We start from the raw sequence: 23,841 nt of genomic DNA, 5'->3' as shown, positions 1-23,841 counted from the left end.
TAAAATAAAAGCTGGGGAGGGGGGACTGAAAAGCAAAATGGGTCAGGTGCTCCCTTGATAAAGGCATTTGTAGAGCCCTGCATGGCTACAACAGCCACAAAAATAAGCCACGATATTCACAAATTTGCAGAGCTCTGGACACAAACTTTATATCCGCATCCTCATCCGTGTCTGCAAAAATGAGCCATGGATGTTCCCACCTACATCCGCGAAGGGGGATACTCGTAGACATAAAGCAGACAGCCACAGTTTTGCAGGGCTGTAGGCATGTGGTGTTTTTTGATCCCTGGCCTTTCTCCCAAAGAGCTTTACACAGCACTCTAGTTTCACTGTCTGAGTGACTGGCATGTCTTTCACTAATTAGATCCTATTGGTTTCTTAGTTTCCAGATTACCTCTACAGTAGAGCCCTGAGATATGCACACTCAAGTTGCGCCTATCTCGGTCTAACACGACTCAGGGTGGCAGGGAGCTGGCGCCTGGCTCTGGGCTGCCGACCACTCAGGGGAGCTGGGAAACTGACCAGTGCTGCAGTGCTGGTCAGTTTCCTTTCTGCTGTGAGTGGTAGGGAGCTAGCAGCCAGGCTCTCCACTGCCCACCACTCACAGGAGACAGGAAACTGAGCAGTGCTGCTGTTGTTACTCCCCCGAGTAATGCGAAATGTGACTTACACGGGGTTGCACAAGAATGCAACCTCTGCGTAAGTCAGGGGTCTACTGTACTAATTTCTTCATACACCAGGCCTCTGGGGGAGGTTCCTTCTCCGAAGCTTGTTGGAGTTTATGCACTTCCTTCCCACTATTGAAGTAATGCATAGGAGATACTGCCCTTTCTGGTAAGGGACTGAGGTTAGCTCCATGACAAACCCCACGCCGTGCGGTTTTAGTTCCCCTGCAAAGCCTGACTGTCGGAACTGGCATGTTGTTTCAGAGTACCTGTGTTTTATGTGTGGGAGGCAGCCCCTCTATAGCCTCTTTGGCATCAGGCCGCTCTCAGCACCGTATTGCCAGATAGCGGCACTAACAGCCCATGCAGGAGCCTTCCACTAGACGTCTCTCTGGGCAGCATGAAAGCTGGTGGACTGTGTCACATTACATGCATGTCCAGATTTAAAGCGACAGTAACTAGGCTGTGTACTGCAGAGGGCCAGGGGACTGAGGGGAAGGAAAGCCCTTCCGTGGGGCAGGGCAGCCACTCAGCAAATTTAGAGCTTCAGCAGCTCCAGTGCCCAAGTTCCGCCCACAGGGATGGACAGAAACACTACACTCCCACTGACTTGAGTGGGCTCTGGACCAGGCTCTTAGCTGCCTTGCAGCACAGGCCAACCCCATTGTGTCCTGACATTTTCCTCCACTCCCCTCTTTGGTCCTGGAGAGGCCCAGCACTGCAGTGTAGGCAGGGGGCAGGTGATATACGTGGGGAAAGCATGACGTAGTGGGTGGCAGATTCTATACGCACCATCCCAAAGGGGCTTCGGTAAAACACTGCTGAAACACACATGGTCCACATGCAGAGGTACATTATTAGAGAGGAAAAGATGCAGCATTCTTATCCCACGCTAAGGGGAAAATTCTGGGGGAGACAAGAGGGACGCTAACTTGGAGTCACGCAGACCAAATCTGAACGTACATGATGCCAAATCAGAGTCTAACCCAGGGGCCTGCAACTGAAATAGTGAGAAGAGCCACTTTCAAATTCAGTTACGAAATCAACTCTTCAAGAGCCGCGATGCACGTGAATTCGAGGCCGTCCTTAATAAATAACGCCAAACCGTGCTTTTTGTCACCCCTATTTTACGAACAACGCGCACGCAATGATTTACACCAGTTAGCGAGTTGTTACCCCCATCCCCAGGCTTCACCCACCTCAGCCACCAGATCTGCCCCTCTCTCCCTAAGCTCCACCCCCATCGTGCAAACCTGCTCCCCCATCCCCAGGCTTAATCCCTCTCAGCCCCCAACTCTGTCCCCATCCCCAGGATTAACCTGCCTCATTTGACCAGCACCTCCAGCTACATGTGCTGCCACTGCTTCTCCGCAGCCGCTGCCTCTGCCCACTGCTGCTCTGCTCCCACCTCCTTCTCAGCAGGGCCGCACAGCTCTTCAGGAGCAGACGCGGCCATCCCCCTCCCCAGCTCTCCTGCTCACTTGCCCACCTGCACTGTGGGCATCTCCCTGCCCTGCTGCACTGAAATAACAGAACTAAATTTAATTGTTTTTAATATGCAGATCCCTACCACCGCCCCGCTGGCCACTAAAACAAGTATATTTAGCTCCATTATTTCAGCGTGGCAGTGTCTGGAGCCGCAAGTGACCCCTTGAAGAGCTGCACGAGGCTCCAGAGCCAATGTTGCCAACCCCGGTCCAACCCATTTAACAACATAACATATCCCCATCGCTCTCCACGCACAGCCCTAGAGGACAAAAGCAACAGGCTGCAGAACACAATAAGGTGTTAACTTCTTACATGTTCTGGCTGCAGAATGAAAGCTGCTGGGACCAAGCCTCGCCTACATGTTGATAAGCGGTGTAACTCAGCCAATGGGAGCATAACTCACAGCTTCTTACACTACCTCTGCATTTGGTCAAAAGCGCATTCTTTTTTCCTGTGACCTTGGCTGTAGCTTAGTATTCAGGAAGCCCAAGCAAAGGAGGGACCGGCAGAAAGGCTAACAATACACCTGACCACCAGATCAAGAGCGCTGCCCTACTCCGAACCTCCCAGCAGAAGTACTGGACTCATGGTGACAATTTGGACCTGGAGCTGGAACGTCCAGGAAGCTTGGGTGGGTTGGGAAGCGGGGAGTCTCAGGCCACTCTACACAGCAGTGAAGAAGAACTGACACGCAAACATGCAAAACTTGAACCCACTTGTCTTACCTCATCAAATATCTTATTTTTGCCTCTGTTGATGCCTTCATTCAGGGCTTTCATCCATGATTCTTTCTCTTCCAAATTCTGAGCTTGAAATTTGATATCATGGATCTGCAAGGGCAGAGAGAGGTTTTCATCTTAGAGTTACTTGCCAAGGACAGACAAGTAGCCCACACATCGTGAGTGTTTTAAATTCAATCTCCAGATCAGCCTGTGTTTAAATCAGACATTGCTTTGCCCTTTGGCAATGGCTTCACTCCACAGCCACAATGAACCAAGCTTTGTCACACTAGACGGTTTGTTGCTATAGTTTTTATTGTTGCAACTAGCCACTAAATTACTGAAACAAGCAACAGTTTCTTCCTCCCACAATGAATGATGACACGTTCCTGGAGCAAACCAATGGCTCTTCATGTAGTGAATGGATAGACTGTATGCAGGGGACTTGCCCAAATGGCCAACACATGCTGCAGTGTTGTCAGGTGCAATATGATGCTGTATCTCCAACTTCCCCTCAGTGCTGCAGGTAGAGATCAGTCCCTAATCTGTGAGGGAACAAACACTGCCTGCTCCTGTGTGCTGCTGCTGCTGCTGCTGCGTAGGACTGGGGCAGGAGTGCGGAACTCTGCACAGGGGTATGTGCAGAGTCTCACGCTCCCGCCCCAGTCCTACGGCCCTCCACTGGACACGGACCTGCAGGGCAGTAGTACGTGCTCACCAGAGGCACAGGATATTCAGCAGCCCTGAGACTGTTCTACTACATACAGATATGATACACTCCTGTGGCCAGAGAAAGGCTGTGCTGTAGCCGGGAGAGGAGAAGGAGACCCGCCCCCCCAGTACAGAATCCATTTTCTCAGATTGCGCATGGGGGCCCGGGACTCCCACGATGCCACAGTTCTGCTCACAACAAGCTGAAGCTATGGTGCATCATGGGAGATGTAGTTTGAGCCGGGAGCCCCGGCTATAGAGAAGAATGAGTGCACAAGGCACAAAAACTACAACTCTCGTGTTGGACCATGGCAGTATCTGAATATTTCAATTTTTGATTTTTCACTGAAAGGTCAAACTTTTCCATAGAAAATTTCAATTAAAACTATGTCTTTTTCATTTTAAGTGAAATATTCGGCAAAGGGGAAAAGGGCTCCCAACCTAATCTGACTAGTCCTAGGAATTCCTGGTGTTCTGCCTTGACAAATCCTGGGCAGTGAATGGATAGTGAATGTATAAGCAATGGACTTCAAAAGAATGAACTCCTGATAACATCCATACCAGAAAGCTCAGTGTTTTCTGATCACTACATGATAAATATCTTTCCTCATTAAAAATCACTGTGAATGCGAGTCTGATTGGGACAACTCTTGGCACTAGCTAAAAGTGACTGACATGAAAATTCTCCCCAGGCCCGTTCTGAGACAGTGCATTTGTTCAAAAGAATGGCCTTTGGTACTGGGGAATGTAACATCTTCTCATGCTTCCAGACACTGGAATGTAACTAAAATGATGACACAGTTGTCCATTTCTGGGGGAATTACTCAAGTTTCTCACTTGGGCTACAATGAAAAGACCAAATGGACATTCTCCACTGGGGGTCTTACTTCTATTTGGAGCAAAGGGGTAAAATTAAGAAAGGGAAAAACTTAGGCTACATATCTGGAAAAGCTTCAGGGATCTGTTAGCTTAGGAAAAAAGTCTCCTCAAGCATACAGAGAGAGAAAGTGAGGTTAAGTGGCTGTGTTTAATACTACAGAGCTGAGAACAGAATTTAAAGTGCTCTGACCTCAATTTCCCTGTTGCCAAGCCTGGAGGTGAAAACTTCTGAAAGGAACGGTTTCCACAATTTTAACTAGGGGAACCCCCCATATTTTTTGTTGGTGCATTCTTGGAAATGGCAGAACTGCTTTGCTGAAATCTTCCAGAAAAATCATAGGACTGGAGGGGACCTTGAGAGGTCATCAAGTCATGGCAGGTCCAAGCACCTCTAGACAATCCCTGACAGGTGTTTGTCTGTCTCACCTGCTCTTAAAAGTCTCCAATGATGGAGATTCCACAAGGCAATTTATTTCAGCGGTTAATCATTCTGACAGGAAGTTTTACCTAATGTCCAACCTAAACCTCCCTTCCTGCAATATAAGTAGCCTAAAGCAAACTCATTTGAAAGCAGATACTGGCCTGGAAAGTTTGAGCCTAAACATCTGAAGTTTGACCAAATAATAAACAACTGAAAACAGAGTCTTACAATGAGAAGTGTCAGGCATCCTTAATAAGCAGGGGTTCTATCTCCACCTATGCTTCTAGATAGAGGCACCTGCAAGGGGTTTGATGTTCTGAGCACCCAGGAGGACTCTTGGCATCCTCTAAAAATCAGATCCCTTTCATTTAGGTGATGATCAGCAGGCAACCTCTAGGCAGATCACCAGAGCTGGCACATTCAATGTCACAAGGAGGCTCAGAGGCCTAGAAGTCAGGTCACCTCTTCCTTCCCACTCCTGAGCTTTAACTACTTCTCCATCACATAGCAGCCCTTCCTCCTCAGGGATAGGATGTCACTGGCCTTGGTTTCTAATTCACCTCAGTCCTGCGCAAACCCTCCTGCTTGAAATGTCTGCAAATCCTTAACCAGGGCCATGTAAGTGAGTGCAACCAGGCCTCAGACCCTTAACTTCAACACAGCAATAAGGGAATCACTCCTTCCTAGAATTTCCTGCTTTCCACATGCGAACCAATGGAAAAGGTGGACTGATGAGGCTGAGGGGCTCTCAAATAGTTTGACTACGGGATATGGGCCTGAGCTTTATACAAACAGTTCTCTGTCGGGGAGATCTAGAGGACGTGCTAAGCAGGGAGCCTATGGGAGCACAAGTTTCCAAAATCCAGTGCCAGGCTGGTTTTGTTTCAGCCCCAAAGGGCCTATTTTTGTGTGTGCTTAAAACCCTCTTTGTTTGGCAGCGGTTTTGCTCTTAAGCTTGGCGATTAGAAAAGATGGTGAGAATGACTTCCTTGTGCACAGCTCAGCTGTTGGGCTGCCTGGCAAGGACCTGGCAGCTTGCACTGGGAGCACAGAGAACTGTGGACACGCTGTTCAGGGAAAGGATCCCCTGCTTTCATGCTTCCTCCTTTATTGCCACTTTACGGGCTTCCTTTCTGGGTCCCTGACAAAGCAGCCAGCCTCTGAGAATGGAGCGTGACTAAGAGTTGGTGTCAGCCTGTGACTGCGGCAGAGCTGAGCAAAGGCTCAAGGACTGTTCATCGCTAAGGAGAAGTGGAGCTGTCCTTCTGGCATGTAACTCAGGGATGCACAAATTTAATGCTGACCTAAAACTGCAGACACCTCCAGGCAGTGCCGGCAGTTCCAATACTCCACCAGATGGATGCTCAGGAGGATCCACTATGGGTCTGGGAGAGAGGAGACCTGCATTCTCTCCCCAGCTCTGCCCCAGTCTTGCTGTGTAACCAGGGACAAGTTGTACGTAGTGCTAAGTGGCCCCCAGGTTGTAAAGTGGGGGATATACACTCTCAGACCCAGCTTTGTGCTCTGGATGGTAGCCAACTGGACTAGGAGTCAGACTGGGTTCTTCTTCAGGAGAGTCCTGTGAAATGTTATGGAGGAGGAAAGATCAGATGACCACAATAGTTCCTTTTGGCCTTGAACTCCACATATTTGCAGGGAGGATTAAGGTTAAATTCACCAACTTGTGACCAGAGAAACTCACAAAGGTCCCAGTTGGCCCCGATTTTGGGGAGTCAAGTGGTATCAGGTCCTTGGACAGGCCCTCTGCAGGAAGTGAATTTCACCTTAGTATCTGCAAGGATTTTGAGATCCTTGCACAACAGTCGCAAGTATTTAAATGAATTTGCAATACTTCTGTCCACCCCAAAATGCCGATAATCCTCATTACTAAAGCATTTAGGTGTGCACAGATGATGCTGTTCCCTGCGTCTTCTCTTCAAGTCATAGGCCTTCTTGCGGAAGCATGTGGATTTCGAGCACAGAATTTCAGCCATCTATACTAGCCTTCCATCTACTCTGCAAGTCCTGATACAAGGACCAACCTTGTTTACTTAGTACAAATGGCCACCTGGAGAGAACTGACCCTATGACCTCATCAGAAAATGGGAGTAACGCAGTTCCCTCACACTCCGAATAGCTGAAGGTTACCTATTGGCTGAGCAGGCTCAGTGCTGTGTAGGTGGTGTTTTCATAGGCACTGTGCACTAAAGGGTCTTAACACAACTAAAGACTTTCCACTCCAAAGCTGTCCCATCCCTAGGCCAAGGTAGGGTGGCTGTCTCATGCCCAGTGCTTCTGGGAGTGCCAAAGAGGCCACTCTAACAGTCCTACGGATGAAAGGGACCAGGGCTTACAGGGGGCCTGCTGCCATGGCAGCAGAGGTTGCCACCTTCCACCCCGCCCCACCACATAGGTGACGGGAGCTTGGTAGCCTCCTCTGTTCCGCCACTCCAGCCTCCCAGACCACTGCACCCAGAGAAGTAGGAAGCAGCGGGCTGGGAAGGTGGCACAGCAGGACAGAGCACTGCTCCCACTCCCCACATGGTGCATGGGGGTGGAGACGGTGACCAGGATTCCCTCTAACTTTTTCCATTCGTGGGCAGAATAAATTTTGTTATGGGCACCAAGGCCTGTGCAGATACCCATCACCACTCGAAACACATGCTGTCAGCTATGGGTGCTGTGGGCACTCTGATAATCAACAGGGCTGTACCTGAATTTCTCCCGGAGGGGCTGCCCATGCGTTCAGCTTACAAGGAACACTGGTTGTGACCCCTGTGGCTGCAGCCCCAGGGCAACATTTCTCTGGGAAGGGGCCCCACCCCAAAAAAGAATCGGAAAAGCTTCAGAAAAGTGCAACAAAAATTATTAGTGGTATGGAACGGCTGTGATATGAGGACAGAGGAATAAGACTTTTCAGCTTGGAAAAGAGATGACTAGAGGGGCAGGGTGCGGGGGGTCGAATCTGATGAGCTCTACACAATCACAATAGGTGAGGAGAAAATAAATAAGGAAGTGTTATTTACTCTTCTTCATAATACAAGAACTAGGGCTCACCAAATGAAATTAATAGGCAGCCTGTTTAAAACCAACAAAAGGAAGTATTTCCTCACACAACTCAGTTAACCCGTGGAACTCCCTGCCAGAGGATGTTGTGAAGGTCAAGACTATAACAGGGTTCACAAAAGAACAAGGTAAGTTCCTGGAGGACAGAGTCATTGATGGCTACTGGACCATCTCCCTAACCCTCTGTTTACCAGAAGCTGGACACAGAGAACATGGGATGGATCATTTGATGACTACCTGTTCTACTCATTCCCTCTGAGTCACCTGGCATTGGCCACTGTCAGAAGACAAGATACTGGGATAGAGGGACCTGGTGGGGGGCTAGTCTTATGAAGATGGTCACCATCATCTGGTTCTCTAACTAAGCATTCTTAGCATAGGAAGCAGGATACCAGACAGCTGTTTTATATCAAAGTTAAAGGCTGACTACTCCATGCAGAAGGAAGAGGTCGGGCTGGCCTTAACACGCTTTCTCAATGGGAAGTCCTTGCTCAGAACACTCTCACTTTGGCTCTGCTGAGATCACAGCCCGGACTGTAAGCTGTGCCGTATTTGTCAAAGACACACCCTTTACGAAGGGAGAGATTAGTCTTAAAAAGATGCTGCAACCAGCTGGTTTTGATGAGAGAAGCACTCTGCAGTGCTTGGGTTTTTAAAGTAGGGGGAGTGGAGAGACAATAGTCATCCTGAAAGATTTCGAGCCCCATTCTGACCCCCCTGGAAAGGTCTCCAAACTAGTCTTGCTCATGTTAGCAGAGACCTTTAAGTGGAACCTAGGAAAAGTCAACAGAGTTGCGACTCTTTGTATGTTTTCTAGTACGGGTCCAAATATTCCCAATCTGAATATTAAAAAAGGGCAGGTGACCCTAAGCAGGCGCACACACCGCCTGTGGGGTTTATAACAGCAGACATGCAGCTCCTGGCCATGCCTTCTGCTCCAAACTGTTGAAGGTAGAAAAATTCAGCAGCTCAGACCTACAGCCAGAGGACAATGAGGTGCATAATCAGTTTTGCTCTCTTATTTCCTAGGCCAGCTGAGGCTGAATCATGACATAAATAAAGTCCTGACATTCTAGTAAAAGCTGTTACACGATAGTGACCGCCGCAGGCGATGAATAGCACTACGCAATTTACTGTAACTGAACTCAGAGCTGGGCACAGGCCAGCCTGTTCAAGCTGAATCACTGACTTGATACAATGGGATAAAAGAGGCTCATGTATAGCTCATTCTTAGCCATAAAATCAAGAGGCATCTCTCAATATGATTCCATTTGTCCTTTCCCGCACAGGGTACTTCTAGTAAACATGCAAAGCGCCTTCTAGCCATGCCAGCCTGGCTCTTCGTTTAGGACAGGGAAGGATACATGCATCCCCTCCCTCCCTGTGGCTGCCCTGAATTCTGCACCCTGTCAGATTATGTCTTCAGCTGAGAAGTGACATCGGCTGGATGGTTCACTAGGGGATTATTGCATTTCTCAGCTGCTGGACGAATAGCAGTATATCTGAGCAGACAGTGCATATGCTGGGGCAAGTCCATCAGAAATCAGGCATAAATGGCGAAGTCTTGTCACGTTCCCTGATCTGTGGTGGGCTCCGAAGGCCGCGCTTGGCCTATGTGGGAGATTAACGGGAGTTGAATTCAGCAAAGTCATTGTGAATTTCCATCTATTTATGCCTGGGATGTATTGGAGCCTGGCAGTGCTGGGAAAGGAGGGACAGAACCTAAAACAGTTGCTGAGTCTTCGCTAGTGGCTTTTCTTTCTACATTTCCGCTGCCCAAGGCTGTAACAACCGCTGAATGCCAAATTGGTGCGAGTATCAGAGGGGTCGCTGTGTCAGTCCGTAACTGTAAAAACAACAAGAAGTCCTGTGGCACCTTAGCGACTAACAGATTTATTGGAGCATAAGCTTTGGTGGGCAAAGAACCACTTTGTCAGGTGCAAGTTACTGTACTCTGCCTTGCAGATTCTCTTCCTCAGTGACTTACACCAGACAAATTTTACACCAGTACATTTGACCCAGAGATTTACAACTTATTGCCCTCAATTACAGGCTCAGTTCTGTTTGACTTCCCTAATTTAACTGCCGAGGACAGATTGACTCATTTGTAGGTTTCTAAACAGAACAAATTCTTTGCAGGCTTCCAACTTTCCTTCTCCTGGACACAAGTCTTTAGCAAACTGCTGTACTCGCTTCTCTTTATCTGTGTTTTGTTTCAGTTCCGTATGAGTAAGTAAACCAACAACAGAGCAAGATGAGAGTAAAGGCAGCATGAAAGTTTTTATGCTTAAACATTCTCGCAGAATAACACAGCGCCCGTCCCAGAGACTAGGACAAATAAAATCTAAAGCATTTTTGTCAGAGGCCGATCTCTAGCGTGGCAATAGGCAGGTACTCTTAACTGTTAATTGTATCTCTAAAATCAAGACAAAATGCAGAGGTTTTCTTCTATTGACAGATACTTCAGTAGCTCTGCAACAGATGCTTACAGCATGCATTGTTTTGCAACACCCTATGGATGGTCTGTAAAGGAACTCAGCAGCTTAGGCAGTATTTCCCATATTTGCTATTCGCAAATACCAGGGGCAAGATTTTCAATTGTGGGCTTTTATAATTCAGCACAAACCCCTATGTTTATCCCTTGAAATAAAAGCATCCTATTATTTAAGAGCCCAAGGCTCCCATAAGCTCAGCACCCTTCCAAACTTGCTATGATCACTTGGATCACACTTAGCAAACACGCAAAGAAAAATCAGTTAGGCCTGATGAGCGCCAAGACGCAGATCGTGTGATTTTCCAGAGCTGCACTTACAGTGGATGGCAGCAACGGTCCCAAATGGAAAATGTGTGGTTGATAAATTTGGCCACCGCTGCAATTTCCAAACAGAAACCCAACAGTGCGTTGTGTATATTGGCATGTTGAGGAAGCCTGTTGTGACATCTGTGAAAGTATGTTGTGTGTCAAGCCCCATAGGTTCCCAGCCGAAGAGGAGTGTGTGTGTGTCATAGGGCCAGTAAGTTAACCTTCTGTGGAGGGTTGGGTGCAACGTTCCCTGAAAGCTGAGTGCTTCGGTGGATGCCCAGAAAAGATCCAGGCGCTGCCCAGGTGATTAGCAGATGCCCGCAGCCTCCCACAGCCAGCAGCATGTGTTTCTATTGGTGGTGCACATCCACACACGCCTTTGTGCCCATAACAAAATTATTCTGCACGTGGATGGAAAAAAGAGAGGGAACATTGGCCAAATGGGGTGGAAATCAGGACCCTTATGGTGAGGTGTGAAATATACAGGGTCAGATCTTGCACCCATACGCACGTGCACAGGGCCGCTGAAATGTACACAGCCCGGGCATGAGTAAATTGAGCAGGATTTGACTCTCTGCTATCTAAGCAACGTGCACTTGCTTCCTATTCTAAGCAGGCTTATCTCCACTTCCTGCAGCTGGGATTCTGGCTTAAACATGAATGGCTCATACTATCTAACGGGACCCAGCAACTGGAGTGGTGGGCGCTCGGTGCTTAGCAGGTAGTGCCCAGCACCCTGTGGAGCTAGGCTCACAGAAATATAAAACCTAAGTTAAGCTGCTATTCATTGTTAGTGAAAGTGCAAGCAGCCCACTAATGAGAGAGGAAGAGCTGGTCTTGTGATGACAGTGCTGGTGTGAAACTTATGAGCCCAGCTCTGCCACAGGGCTCCTGTGTGACCTTGGGTGAATCTCTAAATCTCTACATCCACTCCCTATCTGCAAAACGAGTACAGGACTGCTTCCTTTTGCCTGGGCCATGTGCAGGCTCTTATGTTTGTACATATAGGCCTGAGGTCAGCTGAGCTCCCTCAGCACTGCTGCAATAAGACATACCAACTGAAACCTGAATGTGTGCAAAAAACCCTACAGTGACTGAACAGTCTCCATTCAGGTAAAATATGCAGAGCTGAGATGCTGACATTTTTGGCTGCAGAAGTCCTTCCAGAAGTGAATTTGTTTTGCTCAATCCCCCTGCCCCTTGTCTGTCAGATCTGAACTCAGAGACAAAATAATTCAGGGACATGTTTTCAGTCTAGGGCCAAACAAAAAAAGAAAACAAATAAAAATAAAACTAGACATGAGACATCCCAGTGCACCATCAACGAAGATACTTGAATATATTATTAAATAACCAATTTATGAGGACCTAGAGGATAATAGGCTGATAAAGAACACCCAGCATGGAATTGTCAAAAACAGCCCATGTCAAACCAGCCTAACTTCCTTCTTAAGACAGGGCTACTGGCCTAGTGGATAGCGGAAAGCTGTCAATATGATATATTTAAATTCAGTAAGACTTTGCACACAGTTCACATGCTATTCTCATAAGCAACCTAGGGACACGTGTCTGGGTGTCATTACTACACCTGATTCACTGTCAAACTAGGAAGCCGTATCTAATAGGATCCCATGGGAGTCAGTCCTGGGTCTGAAACTAGTCAATACTTACATTAATGACTTGGATAAAAGAGTGGCACGAGGGTGGAAGGGGCTGCATGTTGGAGGACAATATTAGAACCTAGAACAATTTGGCAAGTTGGAGAATTGGTCTGAAATCAACCAGACGAAATTCAATAAAGACACATGCAAAGTACTCCACTTAGGAAGGCAAAAAACCAAATGCACAGCTAGGGAATACCTAGGAGGTGTTTGCATTAGTGAAAAGGTTATAGTGACTCCAAGACTGAATGTGTGTTCACAAAGCGATGCACTAAGAACAAGAGTAATATCATTCTGGGGCTTATTATGTAGGTAAGACACCGGAGGTAATCACCCACTCGGCACTGGCGAAGCCTCAGCTGGAATACTGTGTGCAGTTCTGGGTGATCTGCATGAAGAAGTGTGGATAAATCGGAGAGGGTCCAGGCAACAGAAGTAATCAAAGCTTTAAAAAACCTGAGATACAAGGAAAGGGTTAAACAAAAACTAGGTGTTTTAGTGCAGAGAAAAGAAGACTGAAAGGGGAACCTCTTAACAGTCTTCAAGTGTATTACTGGCTGTTATATCGAGGACTGCAATCAATTGTCCTTTACGTCCATGGAAGGCAGGACAACAAGTAATGGGCTTAATCCACAGCAAGGGAGGTTTAGGTTAGCCCTTGGGAAGAACTTCCAGACTCGAAAGCACCATCTTGCAAGAGGTTTCCAAGGAAGACTGTGGAATTCCCGTCACTGGAGGTTTTTAAGAACAGTTTCAAACATGTGTCAGGGATGGTTTAGGTGTACTTTGCGTAGGGGGTGGACGCGATGGTCTCTAAAGGTCTCTTCCAGCCCTACTTTCTATGATTGCAAAGTGGTCACCCTACCCAAGCAGAACTTGTAGCGAGCAGTGCTGTAAAACAAACCCAAACTGTGGTGTTTGGAGAATTCTGTTGGCTCAAACCTTAGGGGCGAAGGGGCGAGCTGCAATGTTTATGACGTGAGAATGTCACAGCTAGGGGCACAATCCTGCTCTGTTTACTCACAACAGTCTTATGCTGAGAGCAGTGAAGCTGTAGGGGTGAGCGAGGCGAGCAGGGGCTGACCAGGTGGCTCAGTGCTATAGTGCAATTATAAAGGCATTTTGACACTGATTTCTCAGTTTTGGGTGGAACCAGATCATGACACAGGAACTTCAGGTTGTAGAGTAGGGAGAATTTGCCAGAATAACACTAGATCTCAAAGGAGAGCGATATCATTATTCCCATTTTACATGGCAGAAACTGAGGCACAGGGCATTGAAGTGATTCACCCAAAGTCAAACCGCAGGTTAGTGGTAGAAGCAGGAATACCCTCTAAATAACGGGAGTCCCTGACCAATGCTCCATACACTCAGCTGTTTCCTGCATATATAACATTATTTTAAGGGTGGTCTTTGAGTGTTGCTTCAGCGAAGTCAAAAGATTACTTCAAACCAAGAAGCCCCAATTCAGGAGAACACATGCCTAACTCTCACTGATTTCAGTGGGGCTCAAGTCCATGTTTAGATGAAATGCTGTTCTAAATCAGGAGCCTGGGGTGAACAGATGGGTGCAGAAGGAAGCAGGTTTTTTTCATGCTTTACTGAGGAAACAATAGCTGCGACAGAAGAACAGAAATCTCTAAAGCTGAAAAATTCATGAGGAAACATTTCTCCAGAGAGAAAGTTGTTGTGAACATGGAATTCCCCCTCCCCCCGCACTCCCCTATGAGACAAAGAGGTCATTTCACCCTCCCCACCCCTTGGAAAGAATTCACAGTCACTTTATGGTGGTTACTTTGCTGCTCAGAACATCTCTGCTGCCTTGGGGACGATCCTCAGAGTCAAAAGCACAGATCCATATGTTATTACAGGGAGAATCTCCCTTGTTTTTTAGCCATCTGGGGTCTATGAGACACAGGAGAGCCCAGGTGGAAGGGCAGGGTGGCGGGGATGGTATACACATATTAGCAAGTTAACTACTGTAAATCACTGAAAATCAGAACAAGAATTCAGGTGTGCTTAGGTGTCTGAGTACATATACACAGTGGCCGCAGTCAGCAGTGAAGCTGAAGGGAAGAGAAGGACAATCCTACCTTCTTACCCGGCGATCGAATTAAAATGAAACGGTTTTTCCTTTTCAAGAGAGCACGCAAATCCTGGCACTTCTCATAGTTCTCCAGCTCCAATGTTTCCAAACATTTCTGTTCCTCCTGTAGAATGGGGGAAAGGAAACCTTTATCTGTAACTTTGCACCTCTACATCAAATGCACACCAACACTGTTTGCATTTGCATCCCAGCTTTCTGTTATCCCAGCTCTCTTTTAAAATAATCCACTTGCAGTTCTAGTTAGCAGGCAGCAAGCAAGCCTCCATCAATCAGACAAACTCCTCGTGGAAGAAAATCCACTGCTCTGTAGGCTGTCTATGGCATGACCCTTACTGCTGTGAGCAGAAATTACAGAACTTTGCGTGTCAGTAATGCTTTCTATCTGGATCTCCAAGTGTTTTCCACGTCTTAACTAAGCCTTGCAGTCCTCCAGTGAGTTAGGTAAACGTTATCCCTGTGTTACACATGGGGAAACCGAGGCACAGACCACTACTGCTCAGGCCCATACAGGGACTGCGTCTGGCACAACAGAGAGAAGAACCTAGATTGCCAGGATCTCTTGTGCTGCAGGCTCAGGTTACCTTTCCCCTCAACAGGAACAAAGTCAGTAGTGTCCGTAGGTTGTTTAAGCACATTTTTCCTGTGTGCACGTTTAATCTGTCAAAACAGAACCACTTTCTTGGAAAAAAAGCGACACTATAAATGCCAGTGCCTTGTGGGTTTTTTAATTACAGGAATATTTATTTCCATATTAAACAGAGGAGGAGTGTGTAAGAGAACAACCAGGAGCGTTTCCATCAATGGGCAGAGCGAACCTGCGCCTGCTCACACTGAAACCAGCTCCCTCCAAAAGTGCAGGATCAAGCCAGTGCTTCATTTGTAACACAAATGGTGCCGGATCTCAAGCAAGTTTGTGCGCATTCCTAACTGATGCAGCATGAACAGAGGTGCTGGGGCGATGAACTGCCAAGCCTCCTGGTGCTGGGGCTCATCCCTGGGGTAATGCAACTGAAGCCAGCGATGACTTCTTTCAGATGAACCTGGTCTGTTCTTCCTAATGGCATTGCTCAAATTTCATGCACATGGTGCTGTAGTTCAATTTCACTCTACAGCATCGTTTTCAACTGGTCCATTTGGTAGGGGATGCAGTGTAACATACAGGCTGCGAAGAGAGAAGCCAGTACTCAGCCGGCTTTCTGCCCCTCCTCCACCCAGCCAGGGATCTCATGGTTGGAGCTGCCAGCTGGCTTCCACTCCCCAGGCAGCTCTCAGCCACAGGGCTGGTACTGTCCCCCTGCCACCTGGCCGGGGGTCCCGTAGCTGGGGTGCTGGTACTCAGTACTGGTAGGTACCAGTAAAAAGAAAAAACACGGCACACAGGGCATGTTGTAGTTATTATTTATATCACAGCATCCAAATAAGATCAGGCCCCACTGCGCCCAGTGCTGTACAAACCCCTCGCTGTGCAGGGGGATCCCCACCCTGGAGAGTTTACAGTTAGCTCAGGCTTCAGACTTACTAATCTCTCACGTTACAGTAGCAAACCCTAAAGGAACATCTGTGGAGAACAGCAGGCTCTGCAGGCAGCAAACTGGGACATTCACAGGAAGAGGGCAAGAAGAAGGAACACAGAGGTCTCTGAGAGGTGAACCAAGGGCAGCGAGCTAAGCCCTGGGCTCTGACTGGGACTCGGTGCCACTTCCTTGAGCTTTATGCAAGGTGAGGGTCCAAATCAGAGTACTGTGCCTCAGGCCTGTCTCTCTCACTGACCCCAATCAAAACTCCAACAGGGAGCACTCCCCAAGCGCAAGATGCGGTCACTGTGCCAAGCTTTGTGGCTCAGACCTTTCTCTAGCTACGGGTAGCAAACGCCAGGGGAATAGTGCAGAGGAGGAGGGTAGGGTGTGGGCTACGTGTCCTAGACAGGAAGTCAGTGAACTATTAGAAGCAGGGAATAGTCACAAGGAAGTGGGCTGAGAGGAAATTCCTTGGTTTACCATCTGACATTTAAGTCACTGGGCCAGCTCCGGCTGTGTTGCAATTTCTCTCGTTGCATTGTATTTGCAGAGGCCTTAGCTGAGCTGCAACGATGGGCAGGAGCAGTGCAAAGGGGTCATGACCTAATTGTGGGTGTGGCTTTTTTCATTACAGGAATATTTGTTTCCATATTAAATGGAGGAGGAGCATGGAAGAGAACAACCGGGAGCGTTTCCATCAATGTCTGATGGGCAGAGCGAACTTGCGCCTGCTCGCACTGAAACCGGCTCCCTCCGAAAGTGCAGGGTCAAGCCAGTGCTTCATTTGTAATGAAAAAGGTGCTGGGTCTCAAGCAAGTTTCTGCGCATTCCTAACTGATGCAGCATGAACGGAGGTGCCGGGGCTATGAACTGCCAAGCCTCCTGGCATTGGGGCTCAGTCCTGGCCCGAAGCAGGCACAGGCTCAAGCACTGCTGTATGTGTAGCAGATGGCATGCATTCTGGTGGGGCTTACGCTGCCGGGCCTGGCCATATAATTACAAACCTGAAAGGGGATGGAAACAGAATGTGCAATAAACCCTCTGAGCCAGCAAATGACAGAGGAGCGCAAGGTCACAAACATGCTGGGTGATCTCAGCTTGGTCGTTAGAGGAGAGCTGCCCACCTCATAAAAATGCCACCCAGTTTGTTGCCTCTCTGCTGTGGGTGATGATCAAGGTGGACCGGCAGAGCTTTGAGGAGCGGTTTGCTCAGCATGCTGGTGGCAATAGATCTGGATCTGCTCTGTGCCAGTCGCTGTGCTCCTGGCCTGTGTCTCAGGGCCATATAATCCTCCTCAGCCCCCCACCCCTTCTCTCCTGCTGAGAGGGTTTGACAGTCAATCTCCTCCAGATACTAGAGAAACCTTTCTCCTCTGTACAAATGGTGGGTGGCCATGATGGTTTGTGAGGAGTGGAAGGCCAGGGCAGGAGAGGGACCAGAAGCTCGACAGTGCATATCACCCCCTCCCGCCATTCAAAGCTCTGGCAATATGCTGGTTACTGCAGCATTTATCCTTCACTACTTCCAGCCAGGCAACACATCTGCCTCTGATGCAGTACTGATGGGGGGCACAGAGGGCTGCAGAAGGGCTGACGAGTATCACAGAGGAAGCCATGTTAGTCTGTAGCTTCGAGAACAACAAGAAGTCCTGTGGCACCTTATAGACTAACAATTTTGGAGCATCAGCTTTCGTGGGCAAAGACCCGCTGCAGCAGATGCATCTGCTGCAGCGGGTCTTTGCCCACGAAAGCTGATGCTCCAAAATATCTGTTAGTCTATAACAGGCGTGTCCAACCCACGGCCCTGGACAGCTAGTAACGCAGCCCCACGAGATCGTAAACTTTTAACATTATTATGTGATTTTTAGTGATATTTTTCATGACTCAATTGCGCAGTACTCGAGCGCGGACTGCGTAGGCGACAACAGAACGCTGTGTAGGGGAGGGTGCAGCGCAGTGCTAACTTCGCCTCCCGCGCCCACCACACACAGTCAGTCGAATCGAAACCCACGTGTCAGACGTTATATGCTCTTGTGCAACTTGGCGAGTAAAACGCAACCATTACCGATAATACGTGTGTGATAATACGACGTGTGTGTGCCTGTGAAGACAGGCGTTTATTGTTATTAACCCAGCAAACAAACACTAAGCATTGTTGCTGGGAAGCAGACACATAAGTTTTCTTATTTAATTATTGCACTTGGGCTTGTTGTATTACTTCGTAAAATAATTCAATAAGTTAAAATAAGTTAAAATAGTTTTTTAGCAGCTGTGGTGGTATAAGTTCAAAAATGAATCAAATAGTTTTTTGCTCATGATATTGATATAATTACATATACAACATTGCTAATACTAGAAAAATAAATAGTTGCTTATTTATTAATTTTTTTTATCCGAGCATGGCTTCAACGTCGTGTCAAAAGAAAACAGAACCCAAAAAAAGAAAAATCGTGGATGAAGGAAGAGTGTTCAATGAAAAATGGACAGATGAATACTTTTTTGTCAAGACAAATAATAAGGCACTATGCTTAATTTGTAGGGAAATCGTGTCAGTTTTCAAAGATTACAATTTGAAAAGACATTATATGCAAAAACATGCCGCCAAATTCGATGCATATCAAGGAATGTTTCGTAAAGACAAAATAGCGAAACTGAAAAAAAGTCTGCCATCTCAACAATTTTTTTTTTTAAAAAATTACAACTCAACCAGACTCTATTGTGAACGATAGTTATGTGGTAGCAAATCTGATTGCAAAATAATCAAAACCATTTACTGATGGTGAGTTTATTAAGCAATGTATGGAAAGCATGGCAGATATAATTTGTCTTGATAAAAAAAACGGATTTTTCTAAAATCAGTTTGTCTCGCCAGACTATAGCCAGGTGAATTGAAGAAATAGGAAAATCTATTGAAAGAGATTTGGAGAGTAAAGCTGATAATTTCAAATTTTATGGTTTGGCGATAGATGAAAGTACTGATGCTACAGATACGGCTCAACTTGCCATTTTTATTAGGGGTATTGATAATGAATACAATCTCACTGAAGAAATGGCTTCTTTGGTGCCATTAAAAGACACAACTAAATCTCTTGATTTGTATGAAGCAGTAAAAGTTACATTAAAGCGATTTTCTTTAACCTTTGCCAACATATCTGGTATAGTTACGGATGGCGCCCCGGCTACGGTTGGTAAAAAAGAGGGACTTATAAAACTAATAGAAGATGGTGCAATTGCCGCCGGCAACTCACGTTTGATGAAATATCACTGCATCGTACATCAAGAAAATTTATGCGTGAAAGCTTTAAAAATGGATGATGTCATGCAAATTGTCATCAAAGCTGTGAATTTCATAAGATCCAGGGGATTGAATCACCGCCAATTCCAGGAGTTCCTTAAAAGTATGGATGCTGATTATGGGGACATCATTTACTTTTCTGAAGTAAGGTGGCTAAGTCGGGGTAAAATGTCGAAAAGATTTTATAATTTGCGAAATGAAATCAAGTCATTTATGGAATCAAAAGGAAAATTTGTACCAGAATTTGAAGATGAAAAATGGCTCACAGATTTAGCATTTTTGGTGAATTTGACCACTCATTTAAATGAGTTAAACATGCGTCTTCAAGGTGAAAATCAACTTACCTGTGCTATATTTCAAACCATAACAGCGTTCAAAATGAAACTTAAATTATGGCTAGCTCAAGTTATGGCAAATAATTTTATGCATTTTGATACGTTGGCTAAACACAGTCCTGTGAACAGTGAAAAATATGCAGCTTTGCTTTCTGTTTTGATACAGGAATTTGATAACAGGTTTCAAGATTTTCGAAAAAATCATCAATTTTTTGGTATATTTGCAACTCCATTTTCAGTCAACATAAATATATTACCTGCGAATTTTCAAATGGAATGTATAGAGTTGCAATCAGACATTCAACTCAAACAAAAATTTGATCATGTCTCTTTACTAGACTTTTATAAGTCCTATCTTCCCAGAGAAAAATATCCCTCGCTTCACAGTCGCGCCTTATTCATGTCATCGCTTTTTGGAGGTACGTACATTTGTGCACAACTTTTTTCAAGGATGAAGCACACGAAGAGTAAAATTAGATCAAAATTTTCTGACGAGCACCTTGAGAACTCACTAAGAATTGCAACCACTTCCATCGAACCAGACACTGATGCATTGGTTTCACAAAAACAAGCTCAAATATCCCCCTAGTTTTATGTTTATATTGCCCTCTTTTGTTTTAATGTTATAATAAAAATATAAAACAATAAAGGAAGTTTGTTATTTATATACATTAACTATATTATATATTTTATATACGGCCCAAGACAATTCCTCTTCACTCAATGCGGCCCAGTCAAGCCAAAAGATTGGACACCCACGGTCTATAAGGTGCCACAAGACTTCTTGTTGCAGAAGGACTGACTCTCTGCGTACAGACCCTGTCCTAAAACAAGGGCCATGCCCCCATGACAGAGAGGGGATTTCAGAACTGGAGTTTCCCAAGTAAATTTATTCCCCACCCCCTCCAGAGGCAGGGAAGAAAAAGGTGGCCTGGGCCAATATGCAGAAGGAAACCCCAACAAGAGGCAAAGGAAGATTCTGGGCTTGAAGAGTGTCTTGATGTGACTTGTGTGTGTAAATGAGACAGTTTGCCATTGCCAAGGGGCAGGCCTGACTTCTGGGCCCAGCCCAGTCCACTCATATCCACAGCAGAAAGAGAAACATGAAAGGGCCTGATGCTGAGATGTGCTGAGTGCCAGCATGTCCCAGTGACCTCCTGCCAGCAATATACAACCAGCACCTTTCAGGCTCAGCCAGTGCATTTCTATAATTTTAAGGTCACCTCAGACGTGCTCTTACACATGGGCTTCATCGGTCTGTCCCACACCAGCTTGAGATCCGGTTTTCTCTTGTCTCACAGGGAGTTACAGTAATCACTTTATGTTATGCAAAGATACTTTACAAAGGTTTAATTTAGCAACGGCCTTAGTCTGCACTTGAGGGTTTCACTTTCTACTGCAGCACAACTGTAAAGGGGTGTTTCAGCTATTGGCCCGGGAGTATTACACATAACTGCTGAGATGGCAGGATGGTGAATTTTATTCAGTCCTCCTTACACTTTTGCTTGACATGTATTAGAGGATGATTTTTAATCACTTTTCAGTGGCTAAGGTTGGGCATTAATAAGACATTTAAAGTCCTGATGCAAGAAAGCAATTAAGCAGATGTGTAACTTGAAACATGAAAACAGACTCATTGATTACTCATGTACTAGACTGCTGGCTGCTTAAGTACTTTAAACATTTTGCTGGATTAGAGCCTCAGATAGAAAATTATTTATGCCAGGACACTTTTGTACACATTAATACATATATTCAAAGCACTGTACGAGTAAAAATAATGTGGGTACAGCTGGTGGGAAAACTGAAGGTTCCTGCACAAACACAAACTTGAATGTTTGCTGAAAAACCAAAAACTTGACGTTTTGTTTTGTTTGGTAGTCAAGAAATCCTAAAAGTGATAAAAAAGTGGGGTGGATTTGGTTTATGACTTTCCAACATGATAAGCATTTTCCATGAAAGTTGTCACTTTGTATACAATTTTTCACGAAGCTGTATATGCCATTTTTCCATTTAAAAAAAAGTTCTGTTTGAAAATTTTTGACCAGCCTCAAATGGGCTATTTGTGGCTATCCAATGAGTACATGTCTATTGGCTCTAACAATAATTTCCATTTCTGCAGATCTCCAAGTAATTTAATTAATTAAGGGAATGTATTATCTCAACTTCACAGAAGGCGAAAACGCAGGCAGAGATGGTAAGCAATTGCTGTAGCGAGAACCAAGTATTTGCAATCTACTTACTTTCCCTAGTGTGGCTATAACTGAAGACAAATTACAGAAGATTAACACAAATACTGTCTAAGCATCACCTATGGTTGTCTTACGCTCCATCGTTCTGTGATGCAATGTGATGTGGCCAGATTTTCAGACGGCCTTACTCCTGTCTCCAACTGTGTGTGTACCAACTTTGTGCACAAGCATGTTTCCACGTAAAGCTTGAACCCTTGGGCACTCAGAAAAAAAACAGTGTGGCATTTGGACTTACAAAGGAAGCAACTGTCAGGTCCCAGCACACTGGAAAACCTAGCCCTCTACTGACAAGCATTCATTAAGGGTTGGCTATGTCAGGAGGCTGGTATAAGGATGTGGTGCCTTTCGCGTCTTGGTCAGTGGCTCAGATCCAGTGAACTGGTGGAAGCTGGTCCACTACATCACAGCCGCCATGCCCATCTAAAACCCTCTCCTTGCCAGGAGTCTCCGCAGAGTAGCCTTGGAAGCCGACCTCCCATCTCACTCTTTTGGGTCAGACTTGGGACACATTATGAAGGCAACGTGTGCTTTGGTTGCATGGGCTACACCTGGCCTGCATGTGAGGAGAGGTCTCCACTTCCTACAGATATTAACCCCTCCTCTTCCAAAGCACAAGCAATTCCACTGAAAACTATTTGATTCTCAAAAGAGCCAGGGAGGCTGTATTCCTCTTTAGGCCCACAGAGAGAGCTGCTGGGAAGGGATGTAGGGAGTCACTGTGGTTCAGGTGGGGCAGTAGAAAGCAGAAGATGCAGGTTCAGTTTCCCCATGCCCTCAATTTCTTAAGTGACCTGGAACAAATCATTTCATTTCTCTGGGACTCAGTTCCCTCTCTGAGAAAGGGAGAGAACACAACTTCCCTCTCTCGCTGTGGAGACACGTACATCAGAGATGGGGACCTTTTTATAAGTGCCTTGCTAACAATATCCACTTCCTGTACATGGAAACATTCTTGTGTACAAAGCTGGTGCACACACAATCAGAGGCAAGTACCTCAGCAGCACAAGCATATTATTACACTACCAGGTAACATCACACCAGTTTCCACTCCCAGGATACACTACTTCAATATATGCCACGTTGATAGCATAGATATACCATGACCTGTATTTACAATCATGGGAAGAGCCAGTTAACTGATGCAATTTATTACAGATGTTACCACAACCGGCACACTACCTAAAAATCTAGCGCCTGGTTGTTATAAATGTTGTTTTCCCTGTTGAGAAAATAAAACAGCTCTTTAACAGACTGAAGGGGGTTTCCTAACCCTGAATGTCTGTGAAGATTAATCTTACTTTACAATGCCTCATTTCCTACTGTGAAGATAAACTCAATAGGTCTAGTTTCTAAAGATGTCCCCTTTCAAAAGCTTATTGCTTCCTTAACAGCTCTGAATCAGCGTGCTTCTGAGCACCGGAAACTTCAGCGGGCCTCAATGGGAGTCTGGGGCACTTGGCATCTCTCAAAAGAGGCTTGTCCATGTGCAGGACTGGGTCCAACGTCTTGCCACGTGGCTACCTCTACGTCCAAGCTCATGAACTTATACCCTAACTTTCTGGCTGTGGTCAAGCACTTTATTTTGTCTCCCCGTTTAAATGCTCAAAGCAGCATTGCATGGCGCAGGCCGTTTCAAAGCTACCTGGAAATGTCGCCACAGGCTGGATTTTGTGGGGGAAACGGCCCTTTTTGTCAAATCAAAGTTTCCTGTGAGAAAATTTTGGTTTTGCTGAAGAACTTTTTAATTTTCTCATCAGGCTCCACAGCAAATGTGGTGGCCCTATCCCCCTGTGGCCCTCCTAGAAGGCCCCTGACAATTTCCCTCCTTGCCTGCAGGGAGAGTGGGAAACTGCCAACAGCCTTTCAGGGGGACGGCAACCAGGTGTGGGAAGGAGGCAGAGAACACAGGTACTTAGCTTCCA

The 23,841-nt window shown here is 46.2% G+C and overlaps 1 protein-coding gene across 1 annotated transcript in view; it reads right to left on the bottom strand.

The window, feature by feature from the left end:
* The window catches only part of PLEKHO2 (pleckstrin homology domain containing O2), a 49,378-nt gene that overhangs the window by 11,741 nt on the left and 13,796 nt on the right, over positions 1 to 23,841 (bottom strand). The window contains exons 3-4 of the mRNA XM_075007041.1: positions 14,507 to 14,623; positions 2,879 to 2,983 (exon numbers count right to left, since the gene is read on the bottom strand). Of these exons, the coding sequence (XP_074863142.1) occupies positions 2,879 to 2,983; positions 14,507 to 14,623 (222 nt within the window). The remainder of the gene's footprint in view (positions 1 to 2,878; positions 2,984 to 14,506; positions 14,624 to 23,841) is intronic.

The sequence above is a fragment of the Carettochelys insculpta genome, chromosome 12 (assembly GCF_033958435.1).
Source record: "Carettochelys insculpta isolate YL-2023 chromosome 12, ASM3395843v1, whole genome shotgun sequence".
In the NCBI taxonomy this organism is placed as follows: Eukaryota; Metazoa; Chordata; order Testudines; family Carettochelyidae; genus Carettochelys; species Carettochelys insculpta.
Note: the sequence above shows the minus strand (reverse complement) of the source record. Positions and strands in the feature narration are given on the sequence as shown.